The 23,925-nt window shown below is 34.3% G+C and overlaps 1 protein-coding gene and 1 pseudogene across 1 annotated transcript; both read right to left on the bottom strand.

The window, feature by feature from the left end:
* Positions 1 to 937: 937 nt before the first annotated feature.
* On the bottom strand, positions 938 to 4,939 carry LOC122133964 (annotated as a pseudogene).
* Positions 4,940 to 5,391: 452 nt separating this feature from the next.
* Positions 5,392 to 23,309, bottom strand: LOC109059116 (inactive carboxypeptidase-like protein X2). The gene is given in 21 exon segments (XM_042729110.1): positions 5,392 to 6,176; positions 7,029 to 7,128; positions 7,283 to 7,422; positions 9,508 to 9,886; positions 10,838 to 11,011; positions 11,107 to 11,303; positions 11,937 to 12,060; positions 12,238 to 12,317; positions 13,890 to 14,034; positions 14,965 to 14,985; positions 14,987 to 15,050; positions 15,139 to 15,278; positions 17,485 to 17,593; positions 17,939 to 18,014; positions 18,795 to 18,854; positions 18,977 to 19,039; positions 19,322 to 19,405; positions 21,386 to 21,572; positions 21,574 to 21,647; positions 23,212 to 23,296; positions 23,298 to 23,309. Coding segments are annotated over 21 exon segments (2,814 nt in total). The 3' UTR covers positions 5,392 to 5,676.
* Between the last annotated feature and the right edge of the window lie 616 nt (positions 23,310 to 23,925).

The raw sequence follows: 23,925 nt of genomic DNA, 5'->3' as shown, positions 1-23,925 counted from the left end.
ATAAACACTTATCTTTAAATAGTTTTTTCTCCACTTCAGTGGAACTCACATAAACTAAATTTTACAGTTTTACTCATATCTATATTCTGAAGATTTTTACTGAAGGGTTTGTTCATATATCATTCGCCTGATTTTATACAGCACTTTATTCCTTTATTTTTCTTACTTAATTTTTTTTTCTTTCTGCCTGTTGACAGTATTTTCTAATTATGGAGTGATAAAAATAGATACCTATTTTTTTTTGAAATCCCCTCTGTAAAAAACTCTAATATTTCAACATAATGAAAACAATACTTTGAACCTGACTTTAACTATTTGCATCTTTAGATTTCAATTACAATACATATCTTTAGAGGGATGTTTATGCAAAATTAGTTTTTTCTTCACTCAGTAGTACTTACATAAACCAAATTTTACAGTTTTATTCAAATCTATATTCTAAACATTTTTTATAGTGGGGTTTGTTCATATATCATTCACACTGATTTATATAATATCTTATTCCTAAAAAAATGTTGAAAATGTATTTTTTCTGGCTGCTGACAGCATTTTCTGAATTACAGAATGACGAAAAGAGAAATCCAAAGTCTCTTCTGTAAAAAAAACTAACTTTAATATGTCAACAAACTCAAACAAGAATTTTAAACCTGGCTTTATGTAATATTCACATTTTTTATTTTTTTTTGGAAATATACGTGTAATTAGATAATTAGATAATCCCTCACTTGCATATTTATCATAACATTTCAGAAAACATGTAATACATAGTTGATTATATTTAAAATTGTAAACATTTTTGTAAGTAAGGTAAAATACTAGTTTTTTATGCTATTCATCTCGAGTGTCTTGCCTTATGGTCGTTGCTAGGATTAATACTTGGCATTAGGGATTTGTTCAAATCACTAGCCATAAGTATGAGCAATAACAAGAGTGAGTGTTTTAGAAACCACCACTAATGAAGCTTTAAAATGTATAACAGTAATGACATCATAATAAATTGCATGTTCTGTTCCTGTGTTCCATAAGCATGTAAAGTACTGACCGTTTTATAAAAGGCTTTTGATCGGGTTTCCCAGATGCTCAGATTTCTGAACTAAATCATCCAGCTTCTCTCCTCTCTCCAGAAGTGACTCCATTGTGTTGTGCTGGGGAAGCACATATTAAATTAGATACAAATGCCAACACATTAAAGGCAAACAAACTCTTCTGTGTGTACAATCATGGCACACTTACACATCCAGCATACTGAATATCAACGTAGGTGAAATAGATGATTAAAACTATCAAAAAAGTTTGTATTACAGAATGTTCAAATCATTATTTGCTCACCAAAATAATTTTGGTTTCATCCAGTTCTGCTTGCACTTTGGTCATAGCGTCAGCCTCACGTGGATTCTGTTAAACAGGAAAGGCTCAAACTGTTATGGGTGAAAGTGAAAGTGAAAAAAAGTGAAAGTGAAAGTGAAAGTGACGTGACATACAGCCAAGTATGGTGACCCATACTCAGAATTCGTGTTCTGCATTTAACCCATCCAAGTGCACACACACACCGTGAACACACACACACACACACACAGCAGTGAGAAGTGAACACACACCCAGAGCAGTGGGCAGCCATTAATGCTGCGGCGCCCGGGGAGCAGCTGGGGGTTCGGTACCTTGCTGAAGGGCACCTCAGTCGTGGTATTGCCAGTCCAGGACTCAAACCCACAACCTTAGGGTTAGGGGTCAAACTCTCTAACCACTAGGCCACGACTTACCCGTGATGAACACTTTTTTTTTTTTTAAACTACACGGCTTTTCTTGCTGCATAACTCACCTGGTATTTAGCCAGATGGCTGTCCAGTGCTGTGTACTGAATGGTCGCCGGAGAACCAGAAGGCCAGTCTACACTGTTGACCTGTCTGGAGAACTCATCCAGCACCTGCAGACAACCACACAACCATTAAAGAGAGAAAATGGTCATACCTAACCATTAGAGAAAAAAAAAAAAAAAAAAAAAATCCTGGAAAATTATTATTTTCAAAATATTATTTTATTTTATTTTTTTCATTTAAATTTACACATTTGAATTTCATTTAAATGTACACATAGTTCATTTAAAAAACAAATAAATATTGTTTGGAAACTTGTATAACAGTCTTTATACTAATAACACATGGCGTGAAGTTTTTAAGTATTTAAGGATTTAAGTATTTTTAAGATTGAAATAGTTTTAAAAGCCATGGTTTTAAAGCCATGCAGTCTCTCAGATAGATAGATAGATAGATAGATAGATAGATAGACAACATAACGCACCTTATCAAGTAAAGTGAAGCAGACTCTGGAGGGATATTCACTGTCTGCGATCACAACACCACCAAGATTGTCATTTCGCACGTACACGTGACACAAGTACTCTAACGGGGGGAATACACAAACAAACAATTAATTAGTCCACTGCAGTTATGAATTTTACAAAACTACACTTGCAGACAATATAATATTGCTAAAATAAAAAGCCACGTAAGTGTACTTAAAGAGAGTATACTTTCTTGACTATGATCTTAAATCTACTGTCAAATTAAATATTTTACTTAAAATTACGTTAAGTCATGCTTAAGTTGTTTTGCCGTGCTTTAAGTACACTTACTTTAATGTGTTGACTAACATACTGAATTATAAGAATGATTATAATTTTACCTGCTAAAATAGTAACAACTAAAAATATGAAAAAAAATTAGTGCTGTCAAACAATTAATTGCGATTAATTGCATCCAAAATAAGTTTTTGTTTACATAGTATATGTGTGTGCACTGTGTATATTTATTTATATGTATACATAAATACACACACATACAGTATATTTTGAAAATATTTACATGTTTTTATATTCATATAATGTGTATTTATATATGCATAATAAATATACACAGTACACACACATATACTATGTAAACAAAAACTTTTATTTTGGATGTGATTAATCGTTTGACAGCACTAGAAAAAATACATTAAGCATCACAAATACATTTAAATACATGACACACAAGTTTAAATTGAAATGCTGTTACGTAAATGCTTGTCAGTTCATTTGAAACTAGAATGAAAACCGAAACATACTTGAAATAAACATTAAATTAAATATTAAAAACTTCAGCTAAAGGCCAATGCAACATTTCTAATTTTTATTTTGTTTAATTAATCGTACTAATAACTAGTCCTTCATCCTGAACAAGCTATTATTGAACTCAACAGCTACAATTAGGCCAGAGGCAAGCATTTAATAAGACTTCATCTTTATAATGTTATCACTGACCTTGCTCTTTGACAGACGCACGGCTTCCTAATGCTGAACGCTCAACAATCAGTGCACTGGTGAACGTCATAAACTCCTGTAAACTGCAACACAAAAACCATTTACAGTCCGCTGCGATGATATCGGTTCTGTAGCTTAATAAAAGTATATAACCAGAGCGTTCTAGATACTGTACCTGGATCTCTGGAAGAAACTGAATGATGACAGATCATATGCCGCCTTCAGCAGGTTGGCCTTCGTTGAGCCTTTATACAAGACGCTCAGACTGTAGAGTTTCATGGTGTTTATGAACAGGATCTGCAATGACACATTATTTATTTTAAGGAATAATCATAGTTTCTATTAATAATATAATGATTGATTCAGGACGGTTTTTATTGATAAATTATTCAAACTTAGATCATTTTATCCTGAGCGACCTACACTGCAGCACTTATTATTTTTTGTTTTTTTACTTCATGTATTTTATAAAAAATAACAAAATAATAAAATTAAAAATTGATTGTGATAAAAATTGTGATTTTTTTTTTCCCCCTAAGCAACTCACACAGCACTTATTGATTCAACCACGGTGGATTATAATAATTTTAATTATTTTTTCAAAATAACTAAATCGCAAAATAATATAAAATACAGCACCATGGTTGATTCAGAACTGTTTTTTGACTGATTATTCATATTTAGCAGATGATTTTATACTGAACTACTTGAATCAACTAATTATTTTATTATAAATGTTTGTATTTTTTAGAAACAAATTACTAAACAATAAAAAATACAGCTCTAAAGTTGATTTAAGACTTTTTTTTATTGATTGATTATTTATATTTAGCATTTTTTATATACTGAGCAACTTACTAAAAATGTATTCAATAAAAAACCCTAAAACATATAAACTTTTTTATTTATTATTTAAAGACAACATTATTATTCAAATGTGATTAGGTCAACAAACACAAGGCAAGATTGCAGTAAAGATAACACCTTAAGACAGATACACATAATTCAACTGCAATCTTGATTAAACCTACAACATTTTAGTTACCAGCCCAGATCTTAAACTACTACACCACACCCATATATATATATAATATGAGATCAGCCCATAAAGGGCCTCTGAAGAGGGTCAGAAAACTTGAAAGCACAGGATCCGGTTATCGAAAGGTTTATAACGCGTATGTGTCACAATGATTCAACACAGTTCAACAGGCTAGTGATGACTAACAGCTGCTTAGCAGTCGTGCTAGCTCTGAAATACCCCGATGTCGACAGAATAATCGTTCTTAATCGTAATCTTTCTTAAACAGGCATAGTCGCGTGAAATTGTATAAATACATAATGAATTGTCATTCTTACCTGCTGTGTGTAAAACAGCCAAGACTGAAGCTAATCCGCTAACAGCTAATCTGAACAGATCAGAACAACTTTTATTTATTTGTCTAATCTGACAGCGGTGTCTCTGGAACGCTGCTACGGAATTGAAAAATTAATTGTTATTTGTATAATGGATTATAATATCACTGGTATCCAGAATAGTCCGCGTTTACTGAATGTATTTAATCAGCTCACACAACTCTCCGAGGAAATCTTTTTTTTTTTTTTTTTCAGAACCGTGCTAGCTGGCAGAAAGCGGCATTTCAAAATAAAGGTCCTTCACGCACAAACGCAGGAGCTGACGTGCGCAACGGAGAGAAAATAAAAGTCCCTGGCATATGTGCGCAAAACAAAAGTTTCTAAATCACAGGTGCCCAAAACTTTTACTAAAAAGAGCCAAAACTCAAACTTGATTGAGAGCCGTGGGGAAAAAGTAAATGTTGCATTACATCCAACTATATATATATATATATATATATATATATATATATATATATATATATATATATATATATATAAAATAGCATATTATATTAAAAAAATATATTAAAAAAATCTAATTAATTTATTTTTGATTATATTTGTGCATTTCAATACAATAATAAAACAAAACGGTTAAAATAAACAGGTAATTATTATATCTACTAATTTAATGAATACATTTAAATAATATAGAGGCTTTTATGACTGATTATGCATAACACGAGTCAATAACACAATGATATTGAGACTTTTTATTAGAAAACATGTGCACATTATAATATTCGTGTACACAAACAAGCATGTTATTTGAGGACAGCTCAGAAATAACACATTTTTTTGCCATCATTCAATAGCAATGCCTCATTCTCGTGATTATCCACATAAGACCCCCTGAATTAAATAAGAATGATATTTCTGTCTTTTCAACTGTGTTCCACAGAGAGCGTGATCTGTAATGTAAGAGCCTGGACGCTTTAAGCTTAAAGAGGGGAATATTTCACACATTTCCATACAATCCTTCTCTAATCTTCATCTATTCTGTACTCAAAGTTATAATCCTGAGTGGGTGCGGTGTCCTGATCAAACCAGTGGTCAAACCAGCTGTCTGTAGTTGAGGTTGCTGTTGTGGTGGGTGGAAGTGTGGTTGTCGGAATCGTTGTTGTGGTCATCTCTGTGGTCGTGCTGGCTTTCATCCTCTCCATTCGCAGCTTCCGCATGCGAAACAGTCGCAGACGGCGCAGACGTTCGTTCTGGGGGCCCGAGGCGGCCCCTGTGCTCTCCACGTTGACGCGGTTGTTGGTGTTTACGGGGGTGCTGGTAACCAGTTTTGGCTTCTTCTTGCGCTGGGCCATGATTTGTTGAATTCGAGCCCAGTTGGATTTGGTCATAGTGAAGCTGCAAGGTGTCGCATTAGCATCATATCCCACAATGCAAAGACGAGTCTGGGAAGTATAACCGTCGGCTCTTGCAGTAACACGATACTCGCCGGGGTTGAGAAGCCGCCAGTAATCACCAGTGGCAGCTTTAAGAAAAAAGACATTTGGATTATTATACCACACTAAACAAAAACACGCCACATCAAAGCAGCGATTCCCTAATTGTTTTATCAGCCGAACCACTGACAACTAATAATACAATATATCAAATAATAAATTCAAAACTGTAAGATATAAAGTCAATTCTCATGCAAACTCGCAAATTTAAAGAAACAAGTCTGATTTTTGAGATGGTAATTCAAAATTGTGAGGTATAAATTTGAAAGAGAAAAATAAGTTTGTATATACTGTGTATGATTTCTGACTTTTATGTCACAATTTATAAATAAATATATTAGAATAATAATTAAAGAATGATGTAATATAAAATTAAATAATTCAAAATAATATAAAAAGTAGTGTTGTCAAACAAGTAAGCGTGATTAATCGCATCCAAAATAAAAGTTTTTGTTCACATAGTATATATGTGTGTATTATGTGTATATAAATACACACACATTCATGTATATATTTAAGAATAGTGCTACGTTTATATATTAAATATATTTATATATAATATAAATTATATCAATATAAATATATACATGTAAATATTTTTGAAATATATACTGTATGTGTTTGTGTGTATATATATATATATATACATACTACATATTCACAGTACACACAGATATATTATGTATATAAAAACTTTTATTTTGGAGGCAATTAATCGTTTGACAGCACTAAAAAAAAAGTCAGAATTGAGAGAAATAAAGTCAAGATGCAAACTCGCAAATTCTGAGGGAAAAAAAAAGTCTGAATTGTGAGATTTTACCTCAATAGTGTGCGATATGATCTGCCAACAGAGAAATTTTAAATTTTATGGTGAAATAAACCTGTTTTGACGTCATGTTTGATTCCCTCCACTGACACCGTGGCATTTGCTAGAGGATTCCCACTGACGTCTTTCACAACTCCTTTAATGCCTCGATGCACCTGTGGGTCACATGATCAACATTTTTTAAAGCTTTGTCGCTGTTTTACGATGTTCCTTTTATCTGGAAATATAAATTCTGCTTCCGTCCACCTTCTGGCCTTGAGTTTCAGCCACTATGCCACACAGAGATCTGATTTGTATGTGTTTTATAACCTGCTCAATGAAAGCCAGCAGAGCCTCTCGGTTGTTTTCCCACTCCGACGCCAGTTCGCTCTCATGCGGAAACTTATCGCACCCAAGAAAGACGGAAATCTCAAAGCAGTTGGTGTGCAGGTAGCTGAAGTCATTTATGCCTAGAGCAACACAGAAAAGTGAAATTGTGAAAGCTGAGAAAATATTTTTTTCTTTTATTGATAGAAAAAATTAGTTTTCTATGTCAATGCAACAAATATTTCTGCAGACCTACAAAGGAATTATATTAACACAGTGTCTAATAATTAGTGGTGTATTTATTTTAGTGCTGTCAAACGATTAATTGCGATTAATCACATCCAAAATAAAAGTTTTTGTTTACATTATATATGTGTGTGTGTATAATGTGTATATTTATTATGTGCATATAAATACAAACACATGCATGTATAAATTTAAGAGAAACATGCTGTTTATACATTAAATATATTTTATATACTATAAAATATAAATGTATATACATGTAAATATTTTCAAAATATATACTGTATGTGTGTGTATTTACATATACATAATAAATAAACACAGTACACATGCATATAGTATGTAAACAAAAACCTTTATTTTGGATGTGATTAATCGCGATTAATTGTTTGACAGCACTAATTTATTTATTTATTTATTTATTCATTTTTATTATTCCTACAATGATATTGTCCATCTGTAAATATGTATAAATATTGTAAAGTTTCTCTTTTATTTTTATTTCAATTCTTCCTAAATTGTTTATTCTTATTATTGTTTTTGTAATTTAATTAAATTTTTTTGTTAAATACTTGTTCAAAACAAACACTTTAGCAAAGTTTGTACTATTTTCTGCTTATTTTGAAAAACAAAATAATTAATTTTTGTTCAATAAATATACTGTCATTAAAATATATTTTAAAATACAGAAACAAAATCATTTTAATAAGTAAAGATTCTAAAAGTACTGAAGGAGATCCAATAATAATTGGATATATATTTACAGTAGTAACAACAAATGATATTTTATTATATGATATGATTAATATCATGTTTTAAATATAATGGCTTCATTCTAAACATGGTGATTATCTCTAATATGGACACCCAACATAATATATAATATTTACTATCTGAATCTAACCATGTCATGTCATCAAATGGAAAAGTCAGTCATCTATTAATTATCATGTTAATTACTGTGCGAATTTAGCCCTAACAGCAGGGTTGCTTTTGACCCCAAATACCATACTTTTAGATATTCTTTAATCATAAAAAAGACCTTAGTCTCAAAATATAATTATTAATTTTAGCGATTCTCATTTGCAACTTAAAGGGATAATCCACCCCAAAATGAAATTATTGTCATAAATCACTCGTAAAAGCTCAGTTCGTCTTCGGAACACAATTTAAGATATTTTGGATGAAAACCTGGAGGCTTGTGACTGTCCCATAGACTGCCAAATAAATAACAGTGTCAAGGTCCAGAAAAAACAGTCTCCTCTGTGTTTCTCCACATCACTGTATGCTGCGTATGCTCTTCTGTATCAGCCGCACCACAAGGATGTGCTGTTTCTTCGTGTATTTAGCTTTGATTTGAAAGAAAACAGCGCATCCTTGTGGGCGCGGCTGATACAGAAGAGCATACGCAGCATACGGTGATATGGAGAGACACAGAGGAGAACAAAAACAGTTCCCGTCGCTTCATATACAAAATAAAAACAAAAATAAAGACTTTATTCAAAGGATGTTTTCTTTCAAACCAGATTGCACGTCTGATGGCAGATCGGAGTATTCTGACGACGACTTTCATACCATTTATTTACCATGACACTGTTATTTATTTGGCAGTCTATGGGACAGTCACAGGCCTCCAGGTTTTCATCCAAAATATCTTAAATTGTGTTCTGAAGACGAACAGAGCTTTTACGGGTTTGGAACAACATGGGGGTAAGTGATTAATGAGAAAATTTTCGTTTTGGGGTGGAGTATTCATTTAAATCTACAACATTTAAAAAAAACATCAAATATTAGATCAAGCAAGCACAGAATCAACTTTGCGCTGCTGCGCGGGAACGTTTTTGTGCCCTCTAGTGGTGTAGATGAAAATAATACCCTATCCTTAATTGTATAAAATTTTCTGTTAAAGGAAAAAATATATAAATATATATATTAAAAAAAGGAGGGAAAAAACTAGACTGAAATTTCTTTTCATCACATACTGCCCACAACTGGCTTCCAGCTGGCCCGGTTGATGATGCCCTGGCCTCCCGTGACGTCATCGGTGTGACAGGAGCCACGCTGGTTTTCAGTCATGGTCAGGTGACTGTGTGCGTACGTCATGGCGAGCCAGCGGAACAGGTTTTCATCCGCCGTTTCGCGGAGAGCGCCCTCATTCTGTCGCTGAATCCTGGCCCAGGTCTCTTCGTTCATGTGCTGGTACTCGTGCACCGACTGACCTCCTCTGCCGTCCGTGGCCCGCGGTGGACGCTGCATGTCGAAGGGATACGTGGCGAGCTTCTCTCCACCCTGAAGATTAGCCCCCAAAACAAACGGCGTCCTCTCCATCCAACTGATGATTGCTTTAGTTTCAACAGCGACCTAGAGTTCAGATTTGTTAGGTGAATTAAACTCTGAAACTCAAAAGTACTGACTTGCTGCTTCCAGATCATGATTATGAATAGGCTATTGCTCTCTGGACAGTATTAGTTTTCGTTATGAATGCTGACTGTAAAATTGTGTTTGTTCATTGTCTGTTTACTTGGCTTTTTTTGTTAAAAAAAAAAAATCTGTATTTAGGTTTGGTTTATAGCTGAAGTATCCAAACATATCTACAGCAATATACATTTGTAATTTTGAAATTATAGAAAATAATAGGCTACTTAGTTTTTCTTACCCCATTGGCAATTTTTTTTCTTGTTTTTGAGCATTAACTTCAATCTTAAATGTCAATACATCTTGTGTAAGTATGTTAAAATATTTTGCATGTTTAGATATTGGGACATGGTGAGGAAAAATATAAGATTCACTTGCAAAAGTATTATGTTGGATTTGCCTCAAAAACATTTACGTTCTCTTGCAAAACTTTTGCATTTTCCCGAAAACTTTGCATTCTCAAAACTTTTGCATTCTCCCAATAACTTTGCATTCTCTCGCAAAACATCTTCATTTTGCCTCAAAAACTATTGCGTTCCTTAAGAAACTTTGCGTTCATTCGCAAAACATCTGCTTTCACTTGCAAAATTTTTGCATTCTCTCAAAAAAAACATTGCGTTCACCCGAAAACTTTGCATTCACTTACAAAACTCTGTTTTTGCCTCCAAAACATTTATGTTCCTCTGGGAAACTCTGCGTTCATTTGTCTGCAGAAGCAATTAAATAAGTTTTTCCACCTACCTCAATTTAATTATTTCCCTCGCAAAAGTTTTGCAAGTCAAAGTATTTAAGGAAAAGGCAATACTTTTGCGAGAGTCTTATTATTACTTTTCTTCACCATCACCATGTCCCTTTATCGGCTCCATAAAACATAACTCCTTAAAACATTTTACTCACAGAGCCATTAAGAAAATTCTCAGGAATGGGAATGTGGTGATTGGGAACAACCCGTGGCACCCATCCCCTGTCCTCCGCACCCCACAGAATACTGTTCAGGTCTGGGAAGTTCTGGAAAATATCGTATCCCTCCTCTGTCCAGTGGCCCAAAGCCCAGTTCCCCATCTCAGAGCCCTAGACAAACGAGCATCCGCCCAAATAAACAATGACTCACATGATAAACAGAAATGCATGGGCGGAGAACAGTTTGTTTGAAAAGTGTGTCTCACCATCTCATAGGCCAGCTCATATGCATCAGGGTTCAGCGAGGGCACTAGATGGATGCGTACGCTCTCCACAAGGCGGTGCACTCGTGGATTGTCATCATTGTATTCCTTACAGAGGAACTGCATCAGGAGCAGCAAAAGTTCCCTGCCCAGAACTTCGTTCCCATGAAGCCCTGCTGTGTAACGAAATTCCGGCTCACCTTTTAAAAACAAGGTTTGACTGATTAGTTTAAACTGATATAAAACTTAGCAAACTAACATTTTCAAAACAACTGGCATGTGACTAATACAATACTGTATTTGTACACAATGAGGTGCAAAAGGTTGAGACCACATTGAAAATATGGGAACTTTTAACTTGAATTTTTAAGCTAAATATGTGACCCTGGACCACAAAACCAGTCATAAGGGTCAATTTTTTAAATTGAGATTCATTCATCATCTGAAAGCTAATTAAATAAGGTTTCCATTGAGGTACGGTTTGTTAGGATCGGACAATATTTGTCCGAGATACAACTATTTGAAAATCTGGAATCTGAGGGTGCAAAAAAATCAAAATATTGAGAAAATCATCTTTAAAGTTGTCCAAATTAAGTTCTTAGCAATGCATTTTGCTAATCAAAAATGAAGTTTTGATATATTTACGGTAGGGAATTTACAAAATATCTTCATGGAACATGATCTTTACTTAATATCCTAATGATTTTTGGCATTAAAAAATCTATAATTTTGACTCATACAATGTATTTTTGGCTGTTGCTACAAATATACCCCAGAGACTTAACACTGCTTTTGTGCTCCAGGGTCACATTTCTAGCCCTCTTGGAAACTACCTGTCTCATGTTCTCCAGGGTTGTCTGAGATCTCCATTGCGTACATCTTCAGCCCTTGAGAGCTTTTTCCAATGTTGTATATTCTGGTGATGTTGGGACATTCTTCATTGATCACCTTCATCATCTGTTTATACACACATATACATGAAAACTCTCGCAGGACAGCAGCTTTTCAACAAGACCACAAAAGAGTCACAAAATAGAGTTTAAACTTCACGCTGGACGTGTTTTGACGTGTTTCGGAGCCTTAGCATTGACCCCAGTGACCCTGAGAATAGCTGTGTGGCTGTAAACGTCTCACCTGTCTCATCTCTTTGTAGTTGTGATGCCTGTAATCGAGATCATCTGTCGGTGGAACATCGTTCTCGGTTGGATAACTAGCTGGAAAGAGAAAATCATTTGAGCTATTAGACTTATGTGACAAAAATGTGATGACAAATATTTTCATTTTTTAAAATATGACTTGGATATGGAGACCCATAAGAAAAACTAATGTGCTGGTACTTCATAATCATGACATTAAAATGTCATAATTATGAAACAAAACATTATAATTCTGGCATTAAAAAGTCAGAATTATGACATAAAATGACAAATTATGAGATTAAAAGAAATAAAAAGTAGGTAAATTTTGACTCTTTGTCTCATGACTTAGTATGTCATAATTTACTTTTTATGTCATGCTTATGAATTAGTATGTCATTTTCCATAATTATGATTATGTCAAAATGTTTCTTTTTTCTCAGAATTATGACTTAGTATGTCATTTTATATTATCTCAGAATTATGACTTAGTGTGTCATATCTCATATGACATACTTTGTCTCAGAATTATGGCTAAGTATGTCATAATATAGATTTTTTTAATCACAATTATATATTTAGTAGGCCTATGTCATTTCAATTTATCTCAGAAAAATGACTGTATTTCACAACTTATTTTTATCATAATTATTAGTTTTTAAGTCATGACATTGTATCTCATAATTTATGGCTCACATAATTATGTCATTTCAATTTATCTCATAATTATAACTCATAAATACATCTCAGAATTGTCATTTTATCTCAGAATTGTGATTAAGTATGACTTAATTTGTCCTTTTTCACAATTATGACTTTTTAACTAATCATTTTGACATTGTATCTCATAATTATGATTTAGTATGACATTTCAATTTATCTCAGGATTATGACTTAGTACATCATAATTCAGACTTTTCATCACAATTATTTCCTTTTTAATTCATGTCGTTTTATCTCATAATTATGACTTAGTATGTCATTTCAATTTATCTCATAAATATGATATAGTATATCAATTTAGACGTTTTAACTCATGACTTAGAATGTCATTATTTAGACTGTTTATCACAATAATGTATTTTTAACTCATAATTGTTACTTTTTATATCAGAATTAATGATTTAGTATGTCATTTAAATTTATCTCAGAAATCTGACTTAGTATGCCATAATTTAGACTTTGTATTATAATTATTACTTTTTAACTCTTAATCATAATCATGACTATGTAATTTCAGTTTATCTCATAATTATGACTTTTTATCTCATAATTATGACTGTGTCAGAATTTACATTTTATCTCAGAATTATAACTTAGTGTGTCAATTCAGACTTTTTAATCTGTGATTTAGTATGCCATAATTTAGACCTTTTATCTTGTAATTATGACTATTTATCTCATAATTATGACTTTTTATCACATAATTATGACTGTCTCAGAATTTACATTTTATTTCAGAATTATGACTTAGCATTTCAGTTCAGACTTTTTAATTCATGATTTAGTATGCTATCATTTAGACCTTTTATCTCGTAATTATGGCTTTTTATCTCATAATTAGGATTGATATTATATAAATGTATTTCGTAGCATTATATCAAACTAATGAGTACTCTGTCAGCCTAAGGTGAGAGCTGCAGTGCTTACTGGGTAACGGGCAGCCGAGCACCTCAAGCCTCATACACAGGCTCCCGTTCCAGCTCTGCGGGAGGATACGGATGTAACGCGCCACAACTGGATAAGAGAACTCTGTCATTACTGGTGTGTCTTTATCCACATTCCCATAAAAGAGCTGTAGAATAAAAACAACAACAACAGGATTTGGCTAAAAACAAATATTAAAACTAGTCAAAATCTTAAAATGTTCTTTGTATGTATGCATGATGCTTGATTTTAATATACAGAGGTGGCCAAAATGATTATAACACTAGTATTTTCTCCAGCTAAAACAATAGTTTTAAGTCAGTTATTTCTATCTTTTTCTGTAGTGTGTCAGTAGGAAATATCAGATTGCATTTCCCAATATTCATTTTGCCATTAATCGCAATAATCCAGTGAGATTTTTGTTTGCTTCACACAGAGATCTGATCTGATCATCATCAGTCTGTCTGGAGTTACATGAAGAAACAGAACAAACTGAGACAGACTAAATCCAGAAGAACTGTGGCAATGTCTCCAAGATGCTTCAAGAAACCTTACCTGCAAAGCTTCCTGAAAAACTATGCACAAGTGCACCGAGGGCAAAAGCTGCTTTAAACGCAAAGGATGCTCACACAAAATGCTGATTTCATTTAGTTAATAAAAGTTAACTGATAAAGAAAATCTATTTATGACATTATTTTTGACAGCATCACTTTTTACAGCATTAAGTGCCTAAAACTTTTAACAGATTTCTTGAAGCATCTTGGAGACGTTGCCACAGTTCTTCTGGATTGAGTCTGTCTCAGTTTGTTCTGTTTCTTCATGTCACTCCAGACAGACTGATGATGATCAGATCAGATCTCTGTGTTTAGCAAACAAAAATCTCACTGGATTATTACAATTAATGGCAAAATGAATGTTTGGAAATGCAATCTGATATTTCCTACTGACACACTACAGAAAAAGATAGAAATAACTGACTTAAAACCATTTTTTAGCTGCCGAGAATACTAGTGTTCCAATCATTTTGGCCACCACTGTAGATTTATGCTGTTTTTACATAAAGTATATGTGAACTGACCCACTCAGCATAACCATCATGAAAGCACCGTCCAATCACGACTGTCGTTACTGAAGGCCACAAAATATGATGACACAAAGTCATCACTAGAAGAGAGAATGATTTGCCAGTTTAGGTGTCTCATTTTCTTTCTTGTGATCAGAAAGAGTCCAAATGTTTTAAATGGTGTCTTACTGTGTATCCGAGCTCCTGCCCTGCGTGATGACGCCGGTGAACTCAACCTCTCGACGGGCGTTCACCTGAAACCAGTGCTCCTTCTCCTCTGTATCAGCACACCACGCACCGCCGTAAACATCGTCCTCATCAGCTGAACTCTGGAAACAGGGGATCACTTCAAAATCTTTTTTTTTTTCATGCATTCATATACAGATATTCCCTCAGGTGATGAGGAGGGGAGATCAGACATTAATGCAAGCCAGACTTGAGCTGCACAGCTTATAATCCCTTACCAAAAAGTAGTATACTTCAAGTTTATTTTATTAAGTATACTTAAGTAAAGTTCAAGTATATTTTTAAGTATACTTTATGTAGCAAAGATACAAATATCAGTGTTCTAGTAGTATACTTGTAAGTGTACTGTTTCAATACTCCTTGGGACTAAATTGGCCCACTTTCTAGTATATAAAAGTACACTTTTAAGTATACTTTAAGTATAACAGTAGCAAACTATGAGTACACAACTAGTTTACCTTGATGTTTGTTGTTTGCACTGCAATGATACTAAAAGTGAACTTACAGGTATACTGATAGTTTACTAATTAAATACTTTGTACACTTTTAAGTATAGTCTCAGTAAACTACTAGTTTAGTAGTTTTGTACTTCTGCTATACTCATAAGTTTTCTTTAAGTGAACTTTACATCATACTTTAAGTATATGACTATGTCCCTATTTAGGTTTTATTTTGTATATATTTTGTTACATGAATATCTGAACATACAAAACATCCAAAGAAAGAACAGGGTATCTGCTTGTAAACGAAAACATTTTATTCTAGCTTCATGCATTCTTTTTTTAAACACTTTAATGTGGGTAAGTTTCATAAAAAATAAAGAAATAACATTTTGAACAAAAAGACTATGAAAAAGGAATATGAATTGGATTCATAATGACAATCAAAACGTAGATGTATTTGATCAACTCCCCAAAGCTTGACTATAATTATTATCTCTTCATCAGTCGACATTTTATTCCATAACCTTACAGTTTTGATGCTGTTCCATGTCAGATGATCGTGTTAGATTGTTACATGTGTTTAGTATCTGTTGTTTCTTTTTCTTCACACTGTGTTTTTTTTTTTTTGGAAAATTCTGTACAGAAGATGTGTACTAGCGCCCTCTACCGTATAACAATGAAAAACACAGATTCTAGGAGCACAAGTATAGCTCAAATATATTTAGACTTTTTGTAAATATAAGTCAAGTATACTTAAATGTCATTTTAAGTATATTTCTGAGAAGTACATAAAGCCCATTTCTGAGAAGTACACAAAAAGTAAACTAAAAGCATATTTTCCTATATTTAAGTTTAAGAGAAGTATACTAATAGCACACTTGAATATACTTCTTTTCGTAAGGGATGTCTTACTTAGCTGCTCTCAGAAGTACTATAGTCAATTTAGAAATCATCTGTTTTTGGTTTTAATTATTAAATAATCCTGTTTATTATTTTTGCTTTGATAAATCATTCTAGATAAATGTATCTTAATTTTAATTCTAGGTAAAATCGTTGTACTAGAACAAGATTAAGATAAACAAGATAAAGCACTGGAGTATTTTTAAGCATCTTTGCTCTTAATTTTTTTAACTGATACAAAATCAATCCTGTAGGTGGTGTAAAACGTTCATAATCATATTCAAATCATATTGTCTGCACTTGCTGTCGAATAGAACATTCCAGACTAACCCATAGTTTTCTGTTGGGGGGTGAAGATCCTACTTTATGTTCTTTGTGCCACAATCAATTATCTTTGAAGCATATTTTGATGGATTGTAATAGTTTAAAGCAGCACTATGAAACTTTTAGAGCACACATCCCGCGGAAGAACATTCTAACCGGAGCTACTTCTCTAATAAGTCTATGGCGATTCACGCAGGTATGTGTTATTCCGCAGCGGTGACAAACCGACCAGGCTACCAAAAATAATCCAAAAATAATCACTTATTATAAATGTACCGTAGTGATTCGGGATAAGACAAAACGCATTATGTACTCACTCATTATAAACATTTAGCAAATTCTGAACACAGAACAAGTTACATAGTGCTGCTTTTAAGTCTGTCAGAACTCTTTATTTTTCTGTTGACTCTTATGGAAAGTTTTTTTTTTTAATGAAGTGAGGCCAGATTTAGTTTTAGAATTTGTATCTAAGATCCAATTTAAAAACCTTCATAGCTCCCATGACGTTAAATCACAAACAATCAAACAATAAATGTATTTATTTATTTTTTGGCACAGCTATTGTCAATATGTAAAATCTGAATTATTGTAAAACTATAATGTGATATGATTGTTTATGTACCTGCATGTTCAGACGTCCTCTCAGAGCCGAATATCCATGATGAGACGCAGAAGATGCCAGTATCTGATCATCCTCCACTCGATGAGACTCCATGCCAAGCGGAGGGACACTCTAAAAGACAGGAAACTACTCTCATTCTTTCTGTGATAAGAGCACTGACAGCTCTCTCAGAGCGCTTGTATTCTAGACACTGACTGTCTTTCATTTTTTTACAGAGGAAAACCATTTGTGCTGAAGCTGGAGCCAGCAGTGGTTCTAGCCAGCCCGAGTCCAAAAGGCCGAACTCCAGCTAGAAACCTAAACCTTTGTGTGGGAAGAACATGTCGGCTCTGAGTTTGTTCACTGAACTCACAGAATACCAATTCTGCGCTCACAAAACCCCACTTCTCTAAGAGGCCGTGTGTTTCTGCTCTGATTATAATGTGATTTGTGGCTGTTTCCAGAAAATACTCACTCTTTGGCTCGGCGTAAGGAACCGTCTGCTTTTCTCTTTTCCTCCTCCTCTTCCCACATCTTCCGTAGTTTTTCCGCTGTGTAAGGGAATGAATGGAGAGACTGAGACTTGAAACAGTTGGTTGTTTTTAGCCTTGTTTCATAGTAAATCTATTCAATCAATGCCAGCACAATTCTAAGTGTGCTAAAAAAACATGTATTTGTGTCTAGTTTTCCTGTAAAAAGTAACTGCCAGTGGGTAAGAAAAACACGTTTTTATGTTTTAGCCTTATTTCATTATAAATCAAATAAATTCAGTAAATTCTAGCACTGTTGCTTTAAAGAGCTAAATGTGGTAAAAAAGAAACAAACAAACTTGATTTTGGTCTAGTTTTCCATTGAAAAAAAAAAAAAAAACTGAAAATAAAGAGAGGTAAATGTGCATTAAAAAATGCACTCGATTAGTTTGTAATTTATTGTTATTTCATCATTTTCCATCTTTTTATAAATATATATCCTGCTAATAATTATCATATAATTGGGTGTATTAAGAACATATATGGGATTTCACCCAAAATCAATAAAAAAATTAAATAAAAAAAATGTATTTAGCTTAAAGAAACAGACTGTTTTGCATTATTTAAATGTTTACATTTTCATAGTCATGCATGCTGATTTTTTTTTTTTTTTTGGTCATAGTAAATCTTAGTAAAACAAAAATACTAACCGGACAGCTAAATGCTTTCTAATGAATAAAATCAAAGGGCATTTTCCACTACTGCAGACCACCCAAAAGCTGGCCACAACCTACAGCACGCATGCAATAAAAAGCACATTCTCTTTCATTTTAAACAAACATTAAATTGATTTACACACACCCTTCTCCTCTTTGGCCTTTCTTGCTTTCTCTTGCTCTTCCTCCAGCTTCTTTGCCGCCACTAAATTTTCAGAAAAAAAGTAAATTAGGATAAAAATATAAATAAACATTAGAAATGACAGTTTTTCAAGCTGTCTGATAGAGCCGATTAATATATAAAAGATTGAAATGGTGCAAACGTACAGTCAGAATAATCATATTCCTCATACCAAGGGGCAACTGTTCGAGGAGTGGTAGTGGATTCCTCTAGATGGGGAAAAATACATTTATTTGACACAAATGTGATTGAAAGAGAACAAACATGTTATTTATTTGCATTGCATTTCTTGCTCATTTTGTTTTTGCATTCTCACCTTAGTGCATAAATGAAATGCATGTAAAATAAGCTTTTTATTTTGTCTGAATAAAATGTGAGTGATGTTTTATGGGTGCAGAACTACACCACCGTAATAAAGAAGTGTTTTGTTAGTGGCCGTTTTTTTGTTTTTGTTTCCCAGACTTTTCTGGTGTAAACTGGCGCTTAAATACCTGGGATTGGTAAGTAAATACTTGGGTCATCAGTGCTAGCGGGCTTCTTGACTTTAGGGATGAGGTCCGGTTCTGGAACTTCATCTGTCAGATGATAAAAGCTTATGAGCCTATTAGAGGTATTTTCAGAATCTGATTCTACATTCTTAAAAACAAATATTCTAAAAGGGTGTTTTCACAGTGATACCAAAACACCCGTTTTCCTCAAAGAACCTTTCAGTGAAAATTTTATAAAATAACTTTTTTCTTAATGCGAAGAACATTAAACTAAAGCAGTGGTTCCCAATTATGTGTAAAATGTTCCACTAATTATTATATAATAAAAATGTTTTTAAATCATATGCTAAACAGTTAAATAAAAGTGTTATTGACAGAAGTCTACCAGGTCTCCAGACTGGGAACTAAATGGATAGCCTTTGTGTTTCAATGGTCATTAGCATCGTAAATCCTCAAAAGTTTTTTAAATTTTGACTTTTTTTTTTAAACATGAATGTACATTTGTAACACTATATTTTGTATTATATCATATTTGCATCAAATTTATATATATAATATATAAAAAAAAAGAAATAGTTAATGCTAACGGTTCTGACTTCTGACTTGCTCCTTTTTTTTGTTTCCTTTGAAAGTCATGAAAACACACTATCGCGGAGATTTTTCTTTTGCTGTTTAAGCAAATGGGAATGCAAAAAAATATATTTGCGGTACTCTCCCATTCACTACACTCGAAGTTTAAACAAACTATGACGACTTCCGCTGCTGAGAAATACGTAAATGTGAAAAAAGGGTCTATAGTAAGTAAATCCACCTCACCAGTTAGTTACTATTAAACAGTGACGCTATAGAACTACTGCAAAAATGCAAGTTCAAAGACAGGATTTTAAAGGGAAAAATCACAGGGAAAAATGCAACGCTCAATATGGCCGCTCTATCGCAGGAAGCCCCGCCTTCTGAATGAAAGAGCCAATCGCTAATTATTAAAGTCTAAAAACTGTTCCTCATGAAGCAAAGATGCCAATAAACAACCTTTTTTAGGAGTGTGTGTTGTGGCTGACAAAACGTACGTCGGGGACCGTCCCAGTAATCCGGATCGTGCTCTTTGATTGTAGGTGGTGTAATTTTGCCCTTCTTGCTGTGGACGTCTACTGTACGTTAAATACCAAAGAAAGACACCAAAGAGAAAGTGTGAATAGCAGTGTTTTGATAAGAAAACAGCAGCTAAAAGGCTGGAATACAATATTTGTATGTATAGATTTTTGTCCTGATTAGTTGATGCTAGTTCACGAAAGTCAGTAGCCAGTTTGCATATTGATACCTACAGAGAAAATTGCATAGTGGATGATGGACACGGACTCTGATTTTTAAGCTTCAGGCTGTAACATTATCATTCCATCCAAGTCGAAAAGTGGTCATATGTGTGTTTTATATTTATGGGGCAATTTTACAAACACATTTATTTTTAATATGTTCTGTTTTTCCTCTGCAAGCATTTACAAAGTCGCTAAGTGTATACCTAGTGTTTTAAAATCTGTTTTAAATATCGTGTAATGTATTCCAGCCTGTACACATCAACCCAAGTCTGCTAATTCAGTTTTTACATCCTGTCTAATTGAGGCCATATGAAATTAAAGGTAAAGTATGTCATTTCTGCACTACCATTATCCTGAGGATTTCTATGTGGTTTCTTCTCCACGCTCAAGATCTGGTCTCAAGTCCCTTCTTTTAAGTAAGTATGTGGGATTTTTTTTTGCCAGTGTTTACACTCCTGAGGAAGTCAGTCAACTAAATGACTTATAATTAGACCCACTCTCAATCTGTGTTTGTAAACAGCTCCAAAATTGGTTTTCACAGATCTAAAATTAGCTCAGGAAGTTTTAATTGTGAGTGTGCTGTGTTGTATTTGTTGTCATACCATGATCTGGGCCAATGGGTTTCAATCTCAATCTTCTGTTTCCTTTGGCTCTGTTGGAAATACTGAGCACAGAGACTGTATTTAAAGACTTTTAAAGACCACAATAGCATTTACTTTAAAATAATAATGTGCTGAAGATTGAGTAAACATACACGTGTCCCATCCCAGCTCCAGCAGCAGTTTCTCCTCCTCTTCCTCCATGGTTGGCTTTCTGGTTGGTTTAGTTGCTCTAGTCGTTGTTGTTGTGGTGGGCTTCGGTGCTTTCGGCTTTTTGGTGGGTTTTGGAGGCTTGGGTTTCTTGGTGGGCTTGGGGGGCTTGGGTTTCTTTTTGTTGGTTTTGGGGGTTGGGTTTTTTTTGGTGGGGCTTCGGTTTCTTAGCTTTGGCTTCCTTCTCAGCCGCCTTCTTTGCCTTGGCTAGACAATAAATGAAGGAATTATAACCACTGTCATGCAAGTTGTTTTTCTATACCCTTAATTCACAGAAAACTGTCCAAAAATTATGGAAGAACGTTAACATTAAACTAATGAATTACAGCATGAAGGCTCCAAGGAAAAATCCTGCTGACAAACAAACAAGGTCAATGTTTCAGCTATATTTGTCTTTATTTGTGAATGCATGTTAAAAAGATATGATACTTTTCCATAAAAGGGATACTCAGCTCTCTCTCCCAAATGTCCTGGGATAAAATGTAAGCAAAACACAACTGAGATATAAAAGAAGTCTAATTTTGTGCTTTTCTTTTTGTACAGGCGCTGTTTTTATCTTCACACATGAAAGAAGTCACACTGGTATATTTAGACGACGGCTTTATGTCAAACATAGTTGTTCACATTTAACAAATCAAAAGCTTTTATAAAGTTTTTCTCCAGTTGTCATAAAACCTGCTGTGAAAACACTCTGACCGCGAAAGCAATGCTTGAAATACTATCTGATCAAATCCAGACAGTTGGAAACATAATAAATCACTGCTTAGCTTGGATGAATTACTACCATAAGCTTATTTTTAAAGGCTTACTGGCAGCACAGAGTTACCAAAAAAACTTTTTAATATATTTATAATGTTTTTTTCTAGACAGCAATGAGATTGCATAATGTAAATAAATACTAAAAATGGAAACTTTATGCTTTTGCTTCTGAGAAAAACATGCAGTAATGTGTCAGTGTCTCAAATAAGATACATTGAGCTGCTCCACATTCATTTTACAGCTTTATACTCGTACTGTATGACAAGTTGGTTTTAGAAAGTTTCAGGAGAATAATCTGAGATAAAGTTGATACTCCAATGTGAGATAATTGAGATCTTCCGAGCTACAAAAAAGAGCAATAAAAAAACTCCCTCAGGATGCTGTGTAACTTCCTTTTGTTAATGATTTTTCAGGCCATGTAACTGAAGGAGAGCTGTCACACACACACACACACACACCACACACACACACTTGTTGTCTCAAACAGATCAGATTTAAGCAAGTGTTTCCATTCAAACCAAAATGCTCGGCTCTGTCTCTCTCCCCCCTTTTTTTCCTGTCTGTGTTTCCCAAACCTCACAGGACAGAGAAAGCCTGTAGAAGGTTTGTTTTCATATTCAAGACCCGTGATGTTTTCCAAAAACCATCTGTGATTGTAATTCAACCCTTTCCGAGCCCAACACAAAAACTGTAATTTTCATTCCCACATGCCCCCGCTCATCACAGTGTTTTCCAGATGAAAAGACAAAAAGAAGAAAAAAACCAAAAAACCAGCAGCCCGAAAGTTATGTCAGTGGAGACTGGCCAGTCATGGTTTCGCTAAAAAACGTTGCATAACCTCAAAGGAGCCATGACGCTTTTGGCTTAAGCCCAGTTATGTGTCATCATGACAAAGCACAGCCTTTCTCCCTACATGAAACTGGCTGTAACCCACCAAAAAACTCTCACTACGTACAGTCTAAATGGTCTTATTCTACTGAAATGTTTCACATTTTATTATTAAGCAACTTACCAGCTAACAGCTCCTCAGGTGTCTGTTTATAAATTATTTTAAAACCCTTTGGTTTTTGTTTTTTTTCAACCATCTCTTCTTCTCCAAGGCTCATCCATACTGAGTGGCTCTTCTGAAAAATCCATCCTCTACATCTTTCTCTTTTTGAATTATCTCACTGTTTTGGCTCAATTTTGGATGCTCCTTGTTCTCTGGGTGGACTTGGCAGCGTCTAACCAACTCTTCATTGATAACCAATGACCAAAAATCCAGCACAGGGCAAATAAAGTTGCACACAGAGGAACCCTCGGTGCCTGGCATGGGTCCCTCCGCAATCTTCTTCAACCAATTCCTTCTACCGTTTAGAGATGGTGTCTTTTTCAGTGGTCAAGTTTGGCGGCAATTGTGGCCAAAAACAAAAGCTGGTCACTGGGACTGGTCCGTCATATTGTCTATGAAGACAAGTTCAATTCCAAATGTTTGGATGAGATTGCTGGAATAGACTGGAAACAGCGGCAGACTAGTGTGCAAGGTCTCATGTAATGATGGAGATAGGCTGGCCCCTTCCCCTTTTTCTCCATCCTCTGTCCTCCCGGTCTTCAAGTGGAATGGAATTCCCGCCTGACATCCCCCTGAGTGAGTGGTGAGGAGGAGGACAAAACCCCAGGCCAAAAAGACGGAGAGAGAGAGAGAGAGAGAAGAGAGAAAGAGAGAGAGAGAGAGAGAGAGAGTTCC

Source organism: Cyprinus carpio, chromosome B8 (assembly GCF_018340385.1).
Source record: "Cyprinus carpio isolate SPL01 chromosome B8, ASM1834038v1, whole genome shotgun sequence".
Lineage (NCBI taxonomy): Eukaryota > Metazoa > Chordata > Actinopteri > Cypriniformes > Cyprinidae > Cyprinus > Cyprinus carpio.
Note: the sequence above shows the minus strand (reverse complement) of the source record. Positions and strands in the feature narration are given on the sequence as shown.